The sequence below is a fragment of the Lynx rufus genome, unplaced genomic scaffold, assembly GCF_022079265.1.
Source record: "Lynx rufus isolate CCGP_SWC_20201006 ecotype Redwood Valley unplaced genomic scaffold, mLynRuf1.p SCAF_7, whole genome shotgun sequence".
NCBI lineage: Eukaryota > Metazoa > Chordata > Mammalia > Carnivora > Felidae > Lynx > Lynx rufus.
The window spans coordinates 62,448,129-62,472,303 of record NW_025814889.1 but is presented as its reverse complement, the minus strand read 5'-3'; the positions used below and the strand labels follow the sequence as shown (position 1 = coordinate 62,472,303).

General features: G+C 36.7%; 1 protein-coding gene across 1 annotated transcript in view; it reads left to right on the top strand.

Moving 5' to 3' along the window:
- OVCH1 (ovochymase 1) overlaps positions 1-24,175 on the top strand; it is an 84,626-nt gene that overhangs the window by 59,112 nt on the left and 1,339 nt on the right. Inside the window, exons 25-27 of the mRNA XM_047066339.1 lie at positions 16,014-16,271; positions 20,518-20,612; positions 21,503-21,620. Of these exons, the coding sequence (XP_046922295.1) occupies positions 16,014-16,271; positions 20,518-20,612; positions 21,503-21,620 (471 nt within the window). The remainder of the gene's footprint in view (positions 1-16,013; positions 16,272-20,517; positions 20,613-21,502; positions 21,621-24,175) is intronic.

The window sequence follows — 24,175 nt, the reverse complement described above, 5'->3', positions numbered from 1 at the left end:
CCAGAAGTAGGTGCATTCAAAATCTTTGTATTTCTACTTGAGGAAATGTTAGTAAACACTGATAGTTCCTGGTTCCTGAGCCCATTTAGCACCAACAAGGCCACAGCTTATTATGGGGAGTATGCAGAATCTGTGCCCTGGATCCTTGGAAATTATCTACACTTCTTTCTTTCCTGCCTTATAAGATGTTTTACTTGTACTGCCAATGAGATTGTTTTGGGAATTAAATGGAAGAATGCATGTTAATCAGTATAAAAGAGAGCAGGCTTCTGCTGTCTTTGAATTATAAACATACGTTTTCATTCTTACTCTTAAAATTGTGTTGCTTAGAGGAAAAGATTAGACTAATGTTTCACTAATGGCTCTCCTTGAATGCATTGTCAGAGTACACAAAGTTTGGAAGAACAAAGAAATAAAAGAGGGAAGAGTATATTAGCTATGTCAGTTATAATTCAGAATGTTAATGGAACTATATACCTGTTTATCTTAGAATAAGTTCATAAAATATATGTACTATTTCCTACTTCCTAAAATTTCAATTTTTGCAAATTAAATATACAGGTTCTGGGGGTTAACTCAGTGCTTAAGGTCAGTAGGTTACTCACTATTAAACATAGCCAAATATGATTTATCTTAAGAATGCAAGGATAGTTTAATATTGAAAAATGTATTATGTAGAACTATGTCACATAAGGAAAAATAGATATAAATTAAACATATAGCGATTATACCCTTAAAACCATACCAGTAAAATTAATAGAAGATAGAATGGAAAAATCATTATAATTAGCAACAAAAAACTATAAGAATATCTGTTAAAGAAAATTCAACCGAATAAATGTGAAGACTTAATTGTCTTTATTAAGGGACTCCTGCCTTGGGCAGCATTCCATCTGGTAAGTAGAGAGATACTCTGAGGAGCTATACAAAATGGAAGGGCTTTAAAGACAAAAAAAAAAGAGCAGGACAGTTAGCAAAAGAAAAGAGACTCTTATACAGATTACTTCCTCTTCCTTTGGGGAATGGAGAGGGCCCATATGACACATTACTTCATTGGTGCTAACCAGAATATTCCCGACTGACTGGTTAAGACTGAATTTTCTGGGGGAGGTTGAACTGCAATTGGGTTAGGTATTAAGCCCCAGTTTAGTGACATGGCCTCACATAAATGACTCCATTTTGGGCTTGTTGATTTCTTTTTTGACATAACCCTAAAATTAACTGTGAGATTTATTGTGCAAATATAAAACTTTACACACATACACACAAACATACAGATAGGAATGGAGAAATGTACCATGTTCTAAACCTGGAAGACAGAATTAACATTAACTCACACTAAATTAATATATAAATATAGTATATTTCCCAGAAAAATCCCATAGGAATTTTTTTTTTCAGAGAGTGAGGAAGAAACTGATAATAACTATTTATCTGTACAATAAATAGGACTATCTGAAAATGTTTTGAGAGACTGTCTTGATTAAATTTCAAGTTAAAACCAGAGTCCCCAAAGGTTTTGATTTTTTTTTTTTTGTGATGAGGCACATTATCAGATATTAAAACATACTTTAAAACAATGATAATTAAAACAGACTAGTACATACACACAGAAACACACATGAGTAGAAATAAATAGACCAAAAGGGAACATACAAGAAATTTGGCTTTACAAATCAGAGAGGAAAATATAAATTATATTTTTCATAATTTTGTACAAGAGCTGATTGAAAAGAGTTAAGCATTTTTCTTAAGCCATACAAAGTAGAAAAAATGGGTAAATATTTATTGATGGAGAAGGACCTTCTCATATAAAAGCAATGGAAGAAACAGGAAATTGTCAATAAATTCCTATAAAATTAAAAACCTCTACCCCAATAGGAACAAAATTTAAAACAACAAACTTGAGATTTTCAACAGCTCTGAAAAAAGTTTAAGGTAAATAACGTAGGGAATGTTAACAAATCAGTATTAAAAATTTTCAAATCTGTAAAAATAAATGTATAGGCTCCAATATCTTTGGATCACTCAGCTGTGATTAAATTTCAAGTTAAAACCAGAATCTCCAAAGCTTTGATTTTTATTCTGCTCATTTTACAAGAAATGACAAACTATGGATCCACATGATCTTGAGAGCATAAAGCCCTGATTAACCATTAGCCTCTTTTCACAGATAAGAAAGGTTAGTGAATATTCTCATATCAGTTACTATGCAATCTGAAGTAAATCTCTTACTTTGTTTCTTGGCACAATGAAGTTGATTCTATGGCCATCTGTTTACTAAAAAGGGCAGAGTTTCTCTGTAATAGTGAAAAGCTTAATTCTTAGAATTGTTGACTTGAAACTTTGATACTATTGAGTGTTTAGAGCAAACTACCTTTGTTAGAATGTTTCAGAAAATACTATGTATGATCACTTAAAGTTAGAAATGGTTTGTCATGGGAAGCATGCTAATTGCTACATCTTGCCTCTTACTCATTTAGCTATGCTATAGATATAGTTCCCTAGATATAGATATATAGTTCCCTGAGGACTTAGCTAGACCACATCATCTTCTTTTCTAATACATCACTTTAAAGAGATCTACCTAGTGGCACCTGGCTGGCTCAGTCAATGGAGCATGCAACTCTTGATCACGGGGTTGTGAGTTCGAGCCTCACATCAGGTGTAGAGATTACTTAAAAATTAAAAAACAAACAAAAAAAAAACCCACAAACTTAAAAAAAAAAAAAAAGAGATCTATCTAGGTTATTTCCAGACATTGTAAGAACTGAGTCCTGTGTTTTGTTTGGTTTAGGACCCCTTCCTTAGAACTGCTTAGATTCCAGGAATCTGGAACATCTTTCTTTCTATTCTAACTGGGTTTTATTCTGCTTAATTTTCTCATTTTTATATTCTTGGAAGTGCATATGGTATAAATTTGTAATTTCAAAAACAGGATTGTTTTTCTCCTACTTTGTTCAATAACCTTTGCTTTGATGAATAGTAAGTTTTTGTATGCTTCTTTGTTTTTTTCTTTATTTTGGGCCAGGAAAATTATGTGCAGGAAATTCACCTTCATTAAAATCTCGTGGTCCTCTAATGATGTTGATTTTCACATACAATGTCAGTTTGGCGTTGGAAGAATTTTCTTTGAGATATTCTTTTCATATTCCTGGTAAGTCTATTGCTTTTATATATGTTTATGAATATATTTTTGTTTTGTGCTTTATTAGGAAAAATCTGTCATTAAATAAACAGATTGAATTCTCTATTAGTCAGCTTTAGGGGAGAAGAAAAGACAGTGCTTAAAGTATGACTTCTGCAATTTGTGGAGGCCTCCAGCTAAACCTCTATAAAGTATAATATCAATCAGATTTATCATTTTTTTCTTATAGCACCTAAGAATTTTGTCTATTTTTCTGGATATTTAGGTGATTATAAAAATATAGTAGGAAACTTTTTCCTTAGCATTAAAGTTTCAGAAAGTTTTTCTCTTTTGAAATTAATTTCCTTAATGTGCTAATATCAAGAGCAATTTGTTGTTTTTCATTTTTTTGGTGGATAGTTCATTTATATTGGTTGCAGTCAGATTATTTAAAAATATGCTTTGGCCTACATTCCCATGGTTTGGGTGAAGACACCGATAACATTATGAAAAATCAGAACTATTAATCTAGAACTATTGCAAATCATAGAAATTGGGTATCATGGAGAAAACATTTGCAACTTGGAAGTTATTAGAATTGCTTCCATCCTTAAGATTAATCAATTTAGGCGCACCTGGGTGGCTGAGTCAGTTAAGCATCTGACTCTTGATTTTGGCTCAGGTCATGATCTCACAGTTCATGAGACTGAGCCCTGAGTGGGGCTCCACACTCAGTGTGGAGCCTGCTTGGGACTCTCTGTCTCCATTCTCTCTCTGCCCCTCCACCTCCTCTCTTTCTCTCTAAAGTAAATAAACTTTTAATAAGAGATTAATCAATTTATACTCATTAAAAAATGTAATTGGAATACAATTGGAGACACATTTCTACTAAAAGCATTTAATTTAGTCTGGTAACAGTCTCTGCCCTAGTAGAGTTTATAGTCTAGTGGAGGAGATAGTCAGTAATCAAATAATCATACAGTATAGAGTGAAGAAAGAACTGTACTGTTTTGAAGGAAAAATATGATATGCAAAAATAATATACAATGGAGGGATCTTGTTTAGTTTGGTAAAGGATGGTAATAGAATTGTAGGAAAACTTAAGGTTTGTTTGCTCTCTTATCACAAAGGCCATAAAATTTATTTCTACTTACTGTCTCCTCTTTTGCTCTCTCATTATTTTCTTAAATCCATTCCCATAGGGCTTTCTTTGTTACCATTCCACAGGCATTGGACTTACCAAAGTTACTAATGACATCCCCACGTCCAGATCCAACAGTTCCTTCTCAGCCCCAACAGCATTTGGCCCAGATAAGCTCACCTTCCTTTTGGAATCTATTTGTCTTGGCCTGAAGGAAACCACTCTCTGGCTGTTGTCTTACCTCACTGGTCTCCTTCAGCGTCTCTTGGATGGTTGCTCTTCGTTTTCTCTACCACTAAAGGTAGAGGTGTCCCTGGACCCAGTCTTGGACTCTCATTTCTTCTTTACCTGTACTCACTCCTTAGTGACCTCACCCAATTCCTAGATTTCAATACCATCAGTACACAAATAACTCCCAAATGTAGTCCCAAATTCTTTTTTATTTTTGACCTCCAGCACTGTATCACCAATCACCTCCCTCTCCACTTGGATATCTAATAAGCATTTCAAATTTAATGTAACCAAAATTGAACTCTGAATTTCTTACCCTGACTCCAGATTCCTTCCTTCACCAATATTTCCCATCTCAGTGGATGACAAGTCCCATTTATTAATTAATTGTTCGAGGTAAGGATATTGGTCGTTCTTGACTTATCTTCTCATATCCCATATTGTGCATAGTTAATCTGTGAGCTTTCCAGCAAGTAGTTCTGAGCAGTTCTACCATAGCATCCTGATACAAGTCTTTGTTTAGTCTGTTTTACTCATAACAGCTAGAATGACTATTTTAAAATGAATAATTCAGATTGTCATGTTACTCCTCTGCTTATAATCCTCCAATGTTTTCCCAGCTCATTCAAAGTCCTTAGAGTGGTCTACAAGATGTTATATAATTTGGATCTCAACCACCTCCTTCACTTCTTCTCCTATCATTTTCCCCTATGCTCACTCTGCACTAGCATACCACCGTTCTTGCTGTTCCTCAGTCCCGCCAAACATACCCCACTGCGGTTATTTCCAAAACCTACAACCGTGCCTAGTAAATAGTGTGCAACAATTGTTTGAGTAAAGGAAATGACATTTCAGCTGGGGCCATTTAGGGAAAAGAGGGTAAGGAGGTAGCTCCATATCCAGTGAATGAGTAAGAAATGCATCCGTTTACTAATGGGAATCCTCCTGGCTGAGAACCAGTGTATGGGTAGGTGTCAACTCAGGAGCCCATTATTACATATATTCAATTTATGTGTTCAGATAAACATAGAAAACCTTTAGTGTAGACATTTTTCAATGACAGCAAAATGTATACCCCGTGTGTAGTTTTTAAAGATCTGACTCATCTTTCATATTTTGAAATTACAAATTAAAATACATTGGTACAAATTATGTTACATCTATGTGGATCAAAAATATAGAATCATTAAAATTTATGTGAAATAGGGGCGCTTGGGTGGCGCAGTCGGTTAAGCGTCCGACTTCAGCCAGGTCACGATCTCGCGGTCCGTGAGTTCGAGCCCCGCGTCAGGCTCTGGGCTGATGGCTCAGAGCCTGAAGCCTGTTTCCGGTTCTGTGTCTCCCTCTCTCTCTGCCCCTCCCCCGTTCATCCTCTGTCTCTCTCTGTCCCAAAAATAAATAAAAACGTTGAAAGAAAAGAAAAAAAAAAAAGAAAAAAAATTAAAAAAAAAATTTATGTGAAATATTTAGTATGGAAAAATAGTCACAATATATTAAGTGGAGGAAAATGGTTTTAATGGCGTAAAGTGGCATACAACTTTTTAAAATATTGTATATATACCTACCATAGGAAAGACTTTGCCAGATTTGTTAAAATATGAGTATTGGTTACTTGATGGTACTACAAGAGATTTTTTATGTTCTTTGGACTCTGTATTTTGAAATTTTTTACAAGGTTCATGTATCACTTTTATACTCAGAAGAATAAAGGAATATAAAATATTTAGTTGGATGCATTGATGCTGAGTATTCTCTTATTCTAGATTCTGTGAAAGGAAAAATTAAAGCTAATGATCAAGGTAAGACCATAAAAGGAGATAAGGAATCCAGCTGGCTTGCTTTGGTTATATGATATTGTGAAAATAGAGTGGAAAATGACTGCCGCTAAACACAATTTAGTAAGAAGTGTACTTTGACTTGTCAAACACTTTCAGGTATTTGTGGCCTGATTCTAGTCACTTTATAGTAAAATGTGTATTTGTATTAATTTCCTTATGTCAAATTTTGCACTTGATCTTAGCCAAAAGGCTGAGAAGTGATCCTTATGTCAAATTTTGGGGGTAGTGGAGACCTGGGGCACATTAGGGAACTGAGGGTGAGGAGGTAGCACCTTATTCAATTAATAGGTGAGAAACCCATCTGTTTTGTCTATGGAATCCTTGTAGCTGTTTGAAGTCTATTCATTGCCATTCTTTCCATATATTTTATATCTTTTGGATTACATATATATTTTTGCTGTTTTTCTTGGCTGGACCATTGCAGAATGAAACTAAGATGTTAAGATTATTGATGAAGTAAATCAGTTTTTGGATGTAATTAATTTTAGGTTGGATGATACCTATAACGTTTGGAGTAGGCCCCAAACGTCACTGACTTCTTCAGTTCTCTTTTTGGTGTAGCCCCTTAGCCCTTGTGAATCTTAATTTCTATATTTCAGCTATCTGAACACGACCTGAGTTTCCCTAACTAGTAAATGTTTGCACTTGAATTGTACATGCTGTGAAGCTGAACTTTAGGAGCACATAATTTATTCAGGAATTCAATCTAACTGAGTACCCAGATCAGCTTCTCAACCTGCTTCCCTTGTTCTCCGTTCCCACTTTGTGGTGTCGAAGTTGTCTTTTCCTGCACTGTGTGGGAAATGAAATATTGCTGTGGTAGTTACAAATCTGGGGAAGTCCTACAAGTCTCAGGACATATCTATTGCATATCAAAGTGATAGATCACTTATCTGTGGACTAAAGATTATAAAATCTATTTCTCCTGATTGTGAACATTAAGTAAGATTGTGTATTAAATATAAGCAACAAAACTACACTGAACTGTAGATGGTGGGTGGTTTAGTGGTTCACAGTTTGTGAACTGAAGTCAAATGAGTTCAGTCTGCCTGCTTCTGGAGAAGTCAGTTTTTCAAAACAAAAGTCATTTGGAACTGTGGGTATGAAGGAGGAGTGACAGAAATTAAAGTACGCTGCAGTTTAGGTTGTAATGACCTGGTTGTCATTACAACTAGATTCAGAAAATAACTCTACTCTTTGATTATTGTGTTAAATATTTTATTTATTTATTTATTTTGCCTCAGGATGTCCAGTATTGGATTTGATCTCAGTTAGTTCTACTGAGATCACATCTCCCAATTATCCTCACATTTATCCCAACATGCTGAACTGCACTTGGATTTTTTATTCCGCATCAGGAAATAAAATGAAGGCAGTGATTAAAGACTTTACAACAGAAGAATCTTGGAACTGTGAGTGGGATTATGTCAGTATTTATGATGGACCAGATCAGCAATCAAGAGTACTTGGTAAACTGATCTTTCTTCAATGGCCTACATTAAGTGGCATTTATATAATGCATATATGTGGAGAACATGACCTACATTTGCCTTAGGAAACATGTAATTTGTTGTCAGTGATTTTTCATGAGATCCTTCATCAGAATCCCAAAGAAGTATTAATTGAGCACAATGGGATGAGCTTGAGACCACTGGACTCCCTGGATCTTTACCTGTAACACCAGCTCTTCCTGATTTTAGCTGATTCCTGTCTCATTTTACCATTAGGGGGTGCTCTGATTCTGTTTTTTCTCTGGAAGTCCTGTATTTTAAGAGGTTCAATTACTGTACTGCATTTTTAGGTAACTTTTTGAAAATTTGTTTACTCAGGTTTCATCCTCACAGTAAGAGTGGCCCTTTTTAGACACAGGGTAAATATAAAAGGCAAAAAAGTCCAATTAGCTTGAATAATCTTCAGAGGTTTATTGACCACATGGTGTCCATCACACTTGAATGTCAGGCAATGAATATCCTGCTCTCAGACCGAGTCATAGAAGAAAACTTTTCCAAAGATTTTATAATCCAATACTGTATCACCTTCTTCAGTCTCCAACAAGTTCTCCTCAGGATGCCATTACAATCCACCTATCCCAAAGAGCAAGAGGAAAGTTTTGATACTACCTTTTTCTGGGACCTTGATCTCTAATGTGATATCATTTGATTTATAACACCAGCAAGCTCAGCAATTTGCTTTGAAATTCTAAAGGTACCTAACTTTTTCTTAACAGTAAATTTACTTCCTATCAAAGAATTTCAAGCCACTAATGTGGCGGGGGGCGGGAGGCAGATAAAACATATCAGTTATCCTTGAGATTAATACAAGGTATCTATAGCATCAGACCCTGTAACCTTAACTCTCACCAATGTCCTACAGCCAAAGACCCCGGGATCACACCGTGGGGTATCTCAGAGAGAGAAAGAACCTAGTGTGGGATTTGGGCTTTGGTTAGGTGGTTTTGGAGAGGGTCTAAGGAAGTAGACTTGGCTCAAGATTGGTTGCTGTTAAGAAGTACAGTAATTTTATGACAGGCATGTCAATCATAGGGAGGCCTGACTCGAACAAGGGTAAAACTCCACTTGGCAAAGAAGTGGCAAGCCCTCATTTTAGCCAAGAGAGGTCGATATTTGGTATTTTGGTGGTTGCACACAATCCTGTGTTTTGTCACACTTTATCATAGATTCAGAGAGTCCTATCTGATGTTGATGTTCTGTAAGAATGTTTATGTCTAATAGCAGAACAACATGGTCTAGTTGTGAGTGCCAAACCCATGTCTTTTTTTTTATGTTTATTTTTGAGAGAGAGAGAAAGAGAGAGTAAGCAGGAGTATGAGTGAGGGAGGGTTAGAAAGAGAGGGAGACACAGAATTTGAAGCAGGCTCCAGGCTCTGAGCTGTCAGCACAGCCCTACATGGGGCTCAAACCCACAAACCATGAGATCATGACCTGAACCAAAGTCAGACACTTAACCAACTGAGCCACCAAGGTGCCCCCACCAAACCCATTTCTGAATGTCAGGGGCTACTTTTCTCTTTCTTTAGTATTTTCAGTCTAGCAGTACTATTCCTCTGTAAAATTTCTGATAAATAAAAAATTCAGAAGTGTCAAATGATTATAAATAAGGCTACTCATATTTTTATTATTAGCTTCTATAACTCTCTATAAAAAGTAAGGAAGCCACAATTTGTTTGATAGTTAATACAATTTTATTTAACACAATTTTATATATTTATATAATTTATTTCCACAAAGCATACAATTTATGTAATCATTTTCAAACTAGTGAACATAGAACCCCATTGCCAATCTCCCAGATAAAATGGAACCACATTATCCTTTCTTAATAAATCTGTTTACCTAAGTAGAATTCACCAGGTTTTAAGCGTAAGTGTAAGTGTAATGGAGTGGTACGTAGCACCACCAATGGTTTCCATTGCAATGCTTTTATAATATCTTATTGAAAATATATTATCAAAATTAAGTTTCACCTGGTCTTTCATTTACCTACCCTATCTTATGAATGTAAGATATCCGTAACTAGTAAATACTACATTAAATGTACAGGTTAAATTCATTCATTACTAAGCATTTCCTAATAGGTTAGGCACACTGGAGACACAATGGTGAACAAGTCAGAAATGATCTCTGCCATCTTCTCTTGGAAAGACAGATGATAAATAAGATGATAATTTGAGATAACAATAAACAATAATCAAATAATTATTGATTGTCAGAAGTAATCTGAAGGAGTTAAGTTGCAGAGGAAGGGTACATGTCTTCAGTTCATTTAGGTATCTGTTCACATGTTACCTCATCTAAGGCCTCTATCACATGATGTAAGTAGGCCTCCTCTGTCTTCTTCTTGGCATTTATCAAGACCTAGCAAAGTATTCATTTATTTATAATCTGTCTCCTTCCACCAGAATGAAATGTCCTGAGAGCAGGACTTAGTCTCATATTCATTACTATACCTCCAGCATTTGGGTAGAGTACTACCCAACACTTAGTAAATATTTGACGAAAAAGAAGTTGGTGAGAAAATGACCTTGAATTTGGGAAAAGCTTTGTAAATTGGGGAACTGTCAGGGGTCAGAGTGCTTGGAGACTGAGGACAGAAGGAATGAGGTGGGCTGAAGGCCTTGCCACTGTGCAGCTCAGGCTATGGTAATGAGTTTGGATTTTGTTCCAATCCAATGGGAGGTCATTAAAGATTTTTGACAAGGGAGTAATTTGAAGAATGCTCCTGCTGCTGGGTCGGGAGTGAGTTTTAGAGTGACAGGGTAAATATCTAAAGTTATGAGGCTCTTGTGTTATTCTACATCTGCACTGTCCAGTTCATGTTGTTTTTTACATTGAAATTAGTTAAATAAAGGGTGGTATTAGCCATGTTTAAGTGCTCATTGTTGCATGTAATAGTGGACAGCCCTCATTCAGAATGTTCCATCATTACAGAATGTTCTATTTTATCTGTTTTAGACAATAGATAGATGTTGCCTTATAAGAGGATGGCAACTGTGGAGTGCAAGTGAAGTGGACAGATCTGGAGACAGAACTAATAGGATTTCTGGGTGAATTGCATATGAAATTAAAAGTGCAAATCAAGGATTACTCTGGAGTGAGAGGCTAGAGATGGGGAATACTAGAGGAAGAAATAGACTCATGGGGAGATATCTGTTTGTGCCATGTTACATTCTTAATGGCATAATACATCCTGGTTGAGTTGGCAACATCCTGGTTGAGTTGGTAGCTAAAGGTAGAACTCTGGAGCTAGAGGAAAAGATTGGGCTAGAGATGAAGATTTGAGACTTACCAGCTCCTTAACAGATTTCCTCAAGTGACCCTTTCTCGGACATCATTGATCTCCTCTACCACTCTCATCAGTTTCAAACATGTTCTAGTATTACCCATCATTTTAAATAAAATTGAACAAGAAATTTAGCTATTACCCCATTTCTCTGCTTCCCTTTACAGCAAAATCTCTTTCTTGGAGGCTGCTAGATTTAGAAAGTTTGTGGGATTGATGGCTAGAAGGTCATGGTGAAATCAAACAATTATAGTAGAGAAACACTGATAAGTTGGATAGATAGGAGGTGGTGATTTAGAAAGCAGGATGTTTGCAATAAAAATTTTAGAGATGTCAAATGACAAAATTTCAGCGCAGTGTTAGTAAAGGATTATAAGTAAAGGGAATTCGTTCCCTTGCATTAAATTTGGTGTTGGCACTTAGCAGGCATGCACTAGCTCAGTCTCACAAACCTTCATGGTCAGTGTCTAATATGCCTGACTGTTGCCCTGCCATTCTGGTTATTAAATAGTAACATTAGTCAAGTGTTTAAGGAACACTGACAAACGGGAACACTGAAACAAACATAGAGAACAATGACCAGGATGCTGAAGGGTGTGGGTGCTTAGAAGTGTTTACCTTGGAGAAGACAGAAGGATCATAAGTCTTCCTTTCAAGTAGTTATGGAATTCTCATAGAGACTCTCAGGCCATATATGAAATTTGTTCTGACTGATGATACCTAATAGTTATTGAATATTTACCATTATTCAGGCATGGTCCTACAAACTTACAACTGTCTCAATTTTCTTAACCATCCTGTAGAGGTAGGTTAAATATAAATATAAAGAATATAAAGAAACCGAGTCTCAAAATGATTAAGTAACTTGTTTCCAGTGGCATAACTAATAAGTAGAGACAATGGGATTCAAACCCCAGCACTCTGATTCAAACACTTATATTCTTGGGTACTACATGAACCAGGAAGAAACTGTTACATTGATGTTTTTTGATCCAACGTGAGGAAGAACAGTCTAGCAATTAGAAGCGTTCAAAAAGAGAAAATGCTCATAAGTTCTACATCATATCTTCCAGGTGAGTAATCACATGTTCAGGGTTATTTTAGCAAGGACTCACAGTCAGATGAAAGATTGAACTAAATAGTCTCCAAGATTACATATTGACACTATTCCCTTCTCATCCAGGCACCCATTTTAAAACTACACATTTTAGGGGCGCCTGGGTGGCTTGGTCAGTTAAGCGTCCAACTTCGGCTCAGGTCATGATCTCACGGTCCGTGGGTTTGAGCCCCGCGTCGGGCTCTGTGCTGACAGCTCAGAGCCTGGAGCCTGTTTCCGATTCTGTGTCTCCCTCTCTCTCTGCCCCTCCCCTGTTCATGCTCTGTCTGTCTCTGTCTCAAAAATAAATAAACATTAAAAAAAACTACACCTTTTATAAATGTGTTATATTTCTAAGTTATGAATCAGAATACTGTATTTGACAGAACCAAGGATAGAGCCATATCCACACCATTAAGACCTTCCCTGCAGGTTAACGTTGTATGGTTATTTAATCTATTTAATCAACTGTGAAACTTCCTAGCCATATAATTATCTACTTACATTTTTTATTTGTTCACAAGGATATCATAAGATGCTATATTAAGTGCTTCACTGCAATCAAGATTCATTAAGTTTATCTCCTTCCCCTTAGCCATCGTCTAATTAGCTCTTTCAAAAAAAATGAAATTAGGTTACTTGAATGTGGCATGTTAAGAATCCCATGCTGGCTTCTCATGACCATGGATTCCTTCTCCACATGTTCAGCAACCATCTGTCTAATGATATGCTGAAAGATTTTGGTGAGGTTTATTTTTATTTAAAAGCACTTATAATACTTTGCAAATACCAACTCATACAATCCCATTTGAATATAATTTTTATCTCTATTATACAGATGGAAAAACTGAGGCAGAGAGGTTAAATAAATTGCCCAGTGCCACATAGTTAGGAAATAGCGGAGCTAGTCTAAACCGGTTTGGTTATAGAATCTGTACTTCTAAGCATTAAGCTACACGATTTCACTGACGTATGACTTTGGAAATCCTATATTATGTTTTCTCTCTCTTCTCCCCAACTGCCCTCACCTCCAAATCTTTTTTTTTTTTAATTTTTTTTTTCAACGTTTATTTATTTTTGGGACAGAGAGAGACAGAGCATGAACGGGGGAGGGGCAGAGAGAGAGGGAGACACAGAATCAGAAACAGGCTCCAGGCTCCGAGCCATCAGCCCAGAGCCTGACGCGGGGCTCGAACTCACGGACCGCGAGATCGTGACCTGGCTGAAGTCGGACGCTTAACCGACTGCGCCACCCAGGCGCCCCCAAATCTTTTTTTTTTAATCAGTAGCATTTTCCCATTTACATTATTTTAAAACTTCTGGAGTGTTTGTTGACATAGGGTATCTCAAATCCCCATCAAATCCAGTTCATGAGACAGATTCTTTGAAGATAAGAATGATGTGGAGGTTAACTATCCCCTATTCCCTATCTTTCTTTCTCAGATTTGTGACACAACATTATCTTTAAGGTGCATCAATAGTGTATCACTGTTTTATCTTGAGAGAAATTATAGCATGTACAGCTAAATTACAATAGATGTCCTATCACTGTCAGGACCACCTTTGCAACAACTTTTGAGTTGCTGAATTAAGAAAGGATCATCATTAGTCTGCGTTTGGGCAGCCTGTGTGTCTCAGCCAGTTTGGGCTGCTATGACAAAAATACTGTAAACTGAATGGCTTAAACTACAAGCATTTATTTTTCACAGTTCTGGAGGCTTGGAAGTCTAAGATTTGGTGTCTAGTAAGAACTTACTTCCCAATCCATAGCTGTCTTTTTGCTCTGTCCTCGCATGGCAAAGAAAAAAAAAAAAAAAAGATTCTCTGGGTCTCCATTCTAAGGGTACTAGTTCCATTCATGAAGGCTCCAGACTCATGACATACCCACTTCCCGAAAACCTTACCTCCCCAACACCATCACATTTGGGATTAGGATTTCAACCTATGAGTCTGCGAGGGGGACACAAACATTCAGTCCAGAATGTTGTCCGCTATTACTTTTGTTTCTCTGTCCATTTACCTTCACCAGCAAGTCTCTTTCTCCTTCTTATGATCACAGATTACCATAGAATTATATATCATTTTCATATTAAATGCTAGCCCAGTCTTTTGCCTTTGATCTTTTCAAATCTATACCCTTCCTTTGCTGCAGTCAAATCATGAATTCCATCCCACAAATCTTGTTCTCACATTATCAATAATCATTCCTTTACCAATATTAACAGTACAGAATTTAACGTCGTCTTTTTGCCCTCTTTTACCTATGTTACTGCCCAGAAGAACTATTTTAATTATTGAATATATCTCATATTGTAGCACATCTATGTGGCTCCAAGAAAGAATTTGTCTTAATATCCAGTGGTGCTTACCTGACTATCAATTTTAAGACTGATCAGTCCGTGGGAGAAAGAGGTTTTAAACTCATTTTGGAAGACACAGTTCAGAAGCATTCACAAAAAACTAATATGGGGACCCAATTGCCTATTAATGGTAAGTAATGATTTAAAATACTTACTAAAACAGGAACCATATATATCAAAGTAGAACCTGTGGAATACTGCTTATAGGTTCCCTGGTAGTCACCTTCTCTGATACTCAAAACAGCATAGTGTCATTTCAAACCATTTCTTAAAGCACAAGACCTTGGTAGTTTATATAGATCATGTGAGGAAATAGTTAATTGGGGTGTGTGTGTGTGTATGTGTGTGTGTGATTAAGAAATAATGATAAACATAAAAGGCAGTTGCTATTTTAAAAATCCATTGGTGGGGGGTGGGGCGGGCACCTACGTGGCTCAGTACATTAAGCATCAGACTCTTGATTTGGGCTCAGGTCATGATCTCATGGTTCCTGAGATGGAGCCCTGTGTTGGGCTCTGTGCTGACAGTGTGGAGCCTTGCTTGGGGAGATACTCTCTCTGTATGTCTGTCTGTCTGTCTCTCTCTCTGCCCTCCCCTGCTCATGTTGTTTCTTGCTCTCTCGAAGAATGAATGAATGAATGAATGGATTTCTGGTGTAAACAAAGAAATCTCAAGTAAAGAATTTAACGGTTTGTTTAAATTTATTTTTGAGACAGAGAGAGACAGAGCATGAACGGGGGAGGGGCAGAGAGAGAGGGAGACACAGAATCCGAAACAGGCTCCAGGCTCTGAGCGGTCAGCACAGAGCCTGACGCGGGGCTCGAACTCACAGACCGTGAGATCATGACCTGAGCCGAAGTCGGCCGCCCAACTGACTAAGCCACCCAGGAGCCCCTCTCAAGTAAAGAATTTAACAAATGAGCATATCTTATAATTCCTGAATTATAGGCCATGAAAATTTTCTTCATATTTCAGAATATACTTGAAAAATCTCTTGTTTTTAATTTCCTGGTGGATTTCTTTTTAAATCTGAGAATGAAGTCAACACATTGCTAGAAATTTCCATTATGCTTTTCCTTTATACATAAGTCACACTTGGAATACGTTTAGTATAAAGTCTTGATATGTCTAGATGTGTTATACTGCAATAACATAAATAATGCCAAAGAAAGAACAATGTCCAGCAATTTCATGATTAAGCATAATATTTTTGAAATCAATTTGATTTGTCTATATTAATATTTTAGTTAACTTTATTGATTTTTTGTTCATTTTATGAACAATGAAAGAAAAGAGGAATCTACTCTCTTGCTAAGAATCCTGGTTTTTGACCTACAAAAGAAATAAACACCTCCATTCTGAGATTTTAATAGATTTTAATAAACACCTCTATCTAATGTTTTGTTGTTATTTTTCTCAGAGGTAACAGTAGAAACCAGTCCTGGAAAACAGCCAACCCCAGACACCTGTGGAATTCCTGGTGTTGACCCATTTCTAATGGAAGGGTCTAAGAGAAACACAAATGTGCCGCCAACTAGGCTGGGGGAGCCCAGGGTGGTTGGTGGCCGTGCAGCACCTGCAAAGTCGTGGCCCTGGCTGGTCAGTCTGCAGCACCAAGGACAACATTTCTGCGGAGGTGCTCTGATCGCCAAGCAGTGGGTCCTGACCGCAGCGCACTGTAACTTTAGGTGTGTGCCTGGGTGGGGCAGGGGGCACTGGAGCCGTGTGAGGGCCCACGGTGGGCATCCTCCTGCTCTCCCTGCATCCCAGGAAACAGTAAGCTCCCAAGGATACAGTCCCCATCATGCAAACGAATGAGCACACTAGGTCAATGACACCTCATGCTTCACTAATACATTTACTACCAAGAGCTGTTAATTACAGAAGGTGCTTCCTGCCTCTAGGTGTAGTTTATTTAAAAAGTAACAACAGTGCCCCCTCTTTCCTCATCTATAAAGTGGACATCATATCTTAACATTTTTGTATTGGTTTCTTAGCACTGTGCCTAGAGCACAGGCATTGCTCAAATGTGAATCCCTTTCCTTCTTGTTCTGATGACTTATCATCACACCCACTCTCAAAATAAATATCTACTTTTAAAGAATTTTAACCAATGTCCCCTAAAAGAAACATTTTTAAACATTTTAGCTGAATCTTGGTCTCCATGTGATATGGAGGTATCTGAAAACTCCTCCCTCAAAGAAGTGTTAGATTGATGTTTTTAATACTGGTCTTCCAGAAGTGGTGATATGGTTGACAGTGCTGCACAATGGACAGTTAAATGAGTAGATCTAGTGTTTCAGTGTCTCAAAGATAGGCTTTATAAAAGTACCTGCTCAAATAACTTGGTGAGTAGGAACCTTCAACGAATCAAAAACTCATTTTCTTTACCATTCCCCCACTCCTTTGATAGAGAGAAATCACAAGAAATTCTCCTTGTTAATGCAGTTTTAAGACTTTCATGTGCACAGAATTATCTGGGGAGTTTGCTATAAATGGAATCTTAGAATCTTAATTCTGAATTTTGATTTGATGAGTTATGTCTGGGATTCTGCATTTTTAATGCTCATGCCAGATTTAATGCATGTAGTTCTTAGACATTTCTTTGAGAAACATTGTATCAGGGAGAAGAGTAACTATAACTTATAGAATAGGTGTCAGTGACCATTATATATGGATATCATATAATGTGGAATATTATGATCATAATAATACATGGAATCATTGCCCTGAGTCATCATAAATCTTGTCAAGCAATACTAAATCAATTTTTTTTTGTTTGATGTTATGAAGGCCAGAAAGTAGATACTTTTTCTCAGGGATGAATTAATAAGAACCCCCATTTTCTAAGAATTCAAAATGACAAAGATTTTAACATAGATTAGAAATGTTACACAGTATATTTTTAGTAATTTTGAAAAATTATAACCTCATTAAAAGTGGTATCTATTTCCCCACTCCTTTTTCTTATGACAAGTACCATCACAGATGGCCTAGTAATAGGAAGAAGTTCCCTGTCAAACATAGGAAACGGTGATTTGCTACCAGTAAAAGCCGTATACACTCACCCTGGCTTCACCCAGTTCCCTCCTACTGATGATCTGTCTTTGCTGCGTCTGGAGAACCCTGTTGAACTAGGTCAGTATGGATCATTTTTCTTTAGATTTTGAGCCTTTGCCATACAGTTTTTATCTTCCATCTTGCTTAGAAGTGCTATACGTACTTTTGAGGGCCAATAATTATTTCAAAACTTACATTCTAAGCTACTCTCCCTAAAATCTGAAGCATGTGCCTAAACAGTTTACTTTTGTATGGTTTTAAAAATTTTTTTTAAAACGTTGATTACTTTTGAGAGAGAGCGCAAGCAGGGAAGGGGCAGAGAGAGAAGAAGACACAGAATCCGAAGCAGCTCCAGGCTCCAGGCTGTCAGCACAGAGCCCGATGCGGGGCTCAAACTCACCACAAGATCATGACCTGAGATGTAGCTGGCCGCCCAACCAACTGAGCCACCCAGGCGCCCCTGCTTTTGTATGTTTTTACCTAATGGAAGTTGAGAGACAATTTCAAAGAAATATGTTTTTAACATGTCCTCTTTTCTCTGAGACTCACTTTTAGGTAAGGTTTACCCAAATACTTAAAACAGGAGTCTGAACCATCAGATATACAATTTTCTGTCCCTTTTATGACTTGGTAAAATCTTGTTATTTTTTTAATGTTTATTTAAGCCAAGGCTGATGTGAACGTGTCATGAGGAATGGTTCATCTTGGCTCTGTCGTACAGCAGCCATGTGATCTTGGGCAGGTTATGTAACTTCTCTGAGCCTCAGCTTGATCATTTGTAGAAAGGGAGTAACAGTCACCCTCCTACCAACTTAACACGGGTCCACATTCAATAAGAAAGTAAATTGGGGGGGGAGCGGAGAGTTACCACTTTCACACCCATGTCTTTCCATGGATTCCTGGGGCTCTGGGACAGTTTTTCTTCTCTCTTCCAACTCTCTCCTGTGTTTCTGCATTCTTCAGCTGTTCCCCTGCCGATAGACTCACTTCCCTCTCTAATGTCTTTTCAACATATTCATCCTGCAAAACCTCTGTCATGGTTCAGCCCACCATTTGCTTTCAGTGCTTTTATAACGGAGTCAGTGAGAGAGCATCTAGAACAGTGCTGCTTACTCTTGGCTATGCATTATAATCTCTTGGGTTGCTTATAAAGAACTGTAGGCCAGGAGACCTGGCATCAGTATTTTTGTTGTTGTTGTTGTTGTTGTTCTTATTTTGCTTATTAAATGTTTAATTTTTTTTTTAATGTTTTTATTTTTGAGAGAGACAGAGTGCAAGAGGGGGAGGGGCAGAGACAGGGAGACACAGAATCCGAAGCAGGCTCCAGGCTCTGAGCTGTCAGCACAGAGTCAAGCGAGGGGCTCAAACTCACCAGCCGTGAGATCATGACCTGAGCCATCCAGGCACCCCTAATGAGTTTTTATGTTGAGACAATTAATTATAGATTCACATGCAGTTATAGGAAATAGACACACCAATGTACTTTCTACCCTGCTTTCACCAATGGAAACATCTTGCAGGGTATTGACTTTGATACAGAACATTTCTACCACCACAAGTGATACTGTTGCCTTTTTATAGCAATACTCACTTCCTCCTCCCCACCAGACCTCTGGAAACCACTAATCTGTTCTGTTTCTATAGTTTTGTCATTTCAAGAATGTTATATAAATGCAATTATGCAGAATGTAAACCTTCGGGATTAGTTTTTTTCACTCTGTGTAATGCCCTGGAGATTTATTCATATTGGTCCATGTATCAATAGTTCATTCTTTTTAATTGATGAGTACTTTTCCAAGATATGGATACATCAAAGTTTCACCATTCATCTGTTGAAGAACACCTTTTTTCCAGCTTTTAGATATTACAGATAAATTTCCTGTGAGCATTTGTGTATAGGTTTTGTGTAAAGAAAATTGAGCAGGACTTTTCATTTCTGTGGGATAAATGCCCATGAGTGCCATCGCTGGGTCATAATGGTAGTTGCATTTCAGTTTTATACAAAACTGCCAGACTATTTTCTAGAGTCGTAGAACCATTGTATGTCCCACCAGAGATGTAGGAGTAATCTGGTTTCTTAGCATCCTTGTGAGCATTTGCTGTTGTCACTATTTTTTAAAAGCATTCCAATAGGTATATAGTGATATCTTACTATAACTTTAAGTTGTATCTCCTTAAGAGCTAATGATACTGAACATCTCTCCATGTTCCTATTTTTGCCTTTTTTTTTTTTAAAGCACTTCAGTGAAATGTCTCTTCATAGCTTTGGTCAATTTTTTTTTTTTTTTTTTTAAAGAGAGAGAGAGGGTACCTATACGTGGCGGGGGAGGGGCAGAGGGAGAGAGACAGAGAGACAGAGAGAGACAGAGAGAGAGAGAATCTTAACTCGAGGTTCGATCCCACGACCCTGGGATCATGACCTGAGTTGAAATCAAGAGTCAGACACCCAACTGACTGAGCCACACAGGTGCCCTAGCTTTTGTCAGTTTTCTAATTGGATTGTTTTTCATATTGTAGAGTTTAAGAATTCTCCATGTATTCTAAATACTACTGCTTTGTCGGGTAGATGGTTAGCAAATGTTTTCTTCCAGTCTGTAGCTTGTCTCCCAGTCTGTAGACCCTGTTAACAGGGTCTTTCACAAGCATAGATTTTAATTTTGTTAAAGTCCACTTTCTTCATTTTCCTTTTATGGATTTTGCTTCAAGTGTCAAGCCAAAGAACTCCTTGCCTAGCCCCAGATGCTGAACATTTTTTCTTATTTCTCTAAAAATTTTTGTATTTTACATTTAACATCACCATCCATTTTTAGTTAATTTTTATATAAGGTTTAAGGTTTTGGTCAAGGTTCTTTTTCCTCCCCCAGGGTGTCCAATTGTGGCAGCAACATCTGTTGAAGAGGCTGTTTTTCCTCCAATCAGTTGCTTTTGTGCCTTTGTGAAAAATCAGCTGAGCATATTTGTATGGGTCTATTTCTGAGATCTCTATTCTGTCAGTCTATGTCTCTCCCCTTCTCCAGTACTACACTGCCCTGGTTACTGTAGCTGTAGAGTAGGGTTTATATTAAAAAGCGATTGCTCTTAATTTATTCTCTTTCAAGACTGTTTTAGCAATTCGAAGCCCTGTACTTTTCCATGTAGATTTTAAAATAAGCTTATCTCTGTCTAAGACACTTGCTGTGATTTTGGTAGGAATTACATTAAGTCTATATAGATCACTTTGGGGAGAACTGACATCTTTACTATGATGAGTCAATTCATGAACACAGTGTATTTCTTCACTTATTTAGGTCTTCTTTGATTTCTTTCAATAGAATATTGCCATTTTGAGTGCACAGATCCAGTATATGTTTTGCTAAGTATATGCATATCTAAGCATTGCATTTTCTAAACAGTGATTATAAATAGTATTGTTTTTTTTTAATTTTTAAAAATTTTTTAATGTTTGTTTTTGAGAGAGAGAGACAGAGCATGAGCGGGGGAGGGGCAGAGAAAGGGAGACACAGAATCCGAAGCAGGCTCCAGGATCTAAAGCTGTCAGCACAGAGCCTGACATGAGGCTTGAACTCTCAGACCAAGAGATCATGACCTGAAGTGAAGCCCAAAACTAACCCGACTGAGCCACCCAGTTGCCCCAGTAGTATTGTTTTTAATTTTAAATTCTACATTAAATGTGATTGACTTATGTATGTTGATCTTGTATCCTGGATTTTGCTGAATCTAGATCAGTATTTTATAAACTTCTCCTGGAAATTTCCATGTGCAGCCAAAGTTGAGAACCAGTGCTCTAGAAAAGACCATTGGTGAAGTTTGGTGCCCTTGAAAATTTCCCCCCTTATTTTGTTCTCCAAGGATCTTGACTTCCACTCAGCACCACCTGGTGTCAACATCAACATGAAACTTTGTGTTCCTCTGCCCCTTAAGTATTTGGTTAGCTTATTTAATCTGTACCATTCATTTCTGTTCATCGGTAAGAGTGAGAAATGTCCTTTCTCCCATTAGAAACAATACAATTTCTACCTATGATTTTCATCCTCACCACCTCACCATGGCCATCATGTGACCATTTATGGCCTATTTCTTTCTTGTGTTTTTATACAACTCTATGTGTACTTAAAAAAATTGTAATATACCTATTATAAGCATTTTATCCTGATTTTTCACTTATTATCAGTGTTGCTTCATATTATTAAAATTTCTTTTAAAATGTAATTTTAATGTCTACATAGTAGACTTTTCACAATTCTTATAGTTTGTTTCTTTTTTTTAAATTTAATGCTGCATTGACTATTCTTATGTATGTGTTTTTCTAGTTCTAGGATTGCCTTAAAATAAATTTCCCAGAAGTAGAATTGCTAGATTTAGGGCATAACTATTTTCAAGATTGCTGACATAAGGAATACTTAAGTATAAGTCGATACATCCTCTTTTTTTTGGTCCAAAATGAGGCAATTTCGCAATATCTGTTAATTTCTAAAGTGTGTGCCTCCTGGTCCAGCAGTTCTGTTTTCCACAAATACTGACACTAATGCACAGACTGATAATCTAGGACACTTGGTGCAGTTTTTCAGGGGAAAAAAATTAGTCTAAATGTTTGCCAAGGGGGGTTTAATAAACTGTAGTACATTCACTATTTGATACTGTGTACTACTAAAAATATATTATAGGTCTATATGCAATGATATAGATGATTTGACCATAATCTGGTAAATGAAGAAAATCAGAATAAGAAAAATGGCTGATTAAAAAATATGTTGGTAGAGGGAATATATTTTAGCTCAAGGAAATGTCAGGAATCGATATGATTGAGCAATGATTATAAGTATATCTATGAAAGTAGCATAACGTAAGATTTGGAATCAGTTGGCATGTGTATAGAAAGAAAAGTAAGAAAAAAAAGTTACAGAGCTTTATGTGATTTTACTAAGAGACAGCAGTAAAAATAAAGAACCACTGAAATAAATGGTCTAGGACAATAGATATGTTGAAACATTTAAGTGTGTAAAAGTCTGGATAAAATTGAAGTCAAACAGCATGGGAGAGCAAACACAGGGACAAATTCAGAGAGAGAGAGAGAGAGTATGTGTGTGTACACACATATACACATAAATCCACAATATTTATGAATTTTGTAATGATATATACAAATATATACAAATGTATTTCATATATATACCAATTTTGGTGATAAGAAAAAATGTGAATGTTTAAACATATATCAATCTATTTTATAATATACTTATGAAGATAGACACAAAGATACTTACTAGCTATAAAAATACTTTAAAAGTTTAAATTGCTACAAATGTGGTTTTTCTCCATCCTTCATGTAATACCACTGAAGAGAAAAGATAATTACATTGTTCTGCACTGTCATCTCATATTCAACAAGGTGATGTCCTGAAGGCATGTAAACAAAAAGGCAGATGCATTTTTTAAAATGGTTAGTGGATAAGAAACCATGCGGGGCATGCCTCTATGCGGGGCATGTGTTTCTGTTGTCCTAGGAAAATATGGTAATACCTGGAATAAAGTGGTAACATGTAAATTGAGGTTATCCCTTCTGAGTAATTAATAGATGGAATCTTCTGGAAGTCTTATTTATTAAATTACAGGGTTAAAATGGGTACTGTCAGATCAAAATGGTTACTTTCAGAGCTATCATTGAAGAGCAAACAGTACAGATAATATCAATCCCATGGACTAAATGATATTTGCCTTTTTCTCATTCTAGGAGAGTTTGTATCTCTAATCTGTTTGCCAGGGAAATATGATAAAATAAATTTACTTTCCAAATGTATGACTGCTGGATGGGGAATAACTGAACCATATCGTGAGTATACTCACTGCCTCTTCCAAGATTAGAATCCAAACAAATATTTGTGGAGCCTAATATATTGTTTACTTATTTTTAATTATTCTGTATTTTTAATAGGAATGATAGTAGAAAAAGTCTTTTCCACAATGGATCTAAAAGTGACTACTTGGGTTTTACGACATCATATTCATTAGTATTAGTTCACTGATACTTGTAAGAACTTGTGTTAGAAAACATCTAGTGATTTTAGTACCTAGTAAATATTTGTGTGTCTCATTTATATGTAATTTTCCCCCAGCTGCACTGTGAGCACACACACTTGCTTTCACAACAGAATAGGGGCTGCTACTGTGAAAACCTCTACTTAAAGACATGAGCCTATTTCCAAAGATGTGATGCATTTTTCTGAAATCATAGGCTGGTATGAATGGTAAGTGGTGGAAAGATGATGTGAAAATAGTCTACATATAGGTCAAACTCATGACTCTCATCTCACATCCTCCATATTCTACAGCTGAGTTAACAAGTTAACAAATATCCAGTAAAATAAAGAATAAGTCAGAATGCAGTTTCAGTTGAAACCTCCAGTGTCCACACTGAAACGTGAAGTCAAGTCAAAAGAATAAGAACACCATGAAACCAATGGAATATAGACTAAATGTGTAAAAACTGAAACGTGTTGTTTGCTTTATCAGCAACTGATTTGG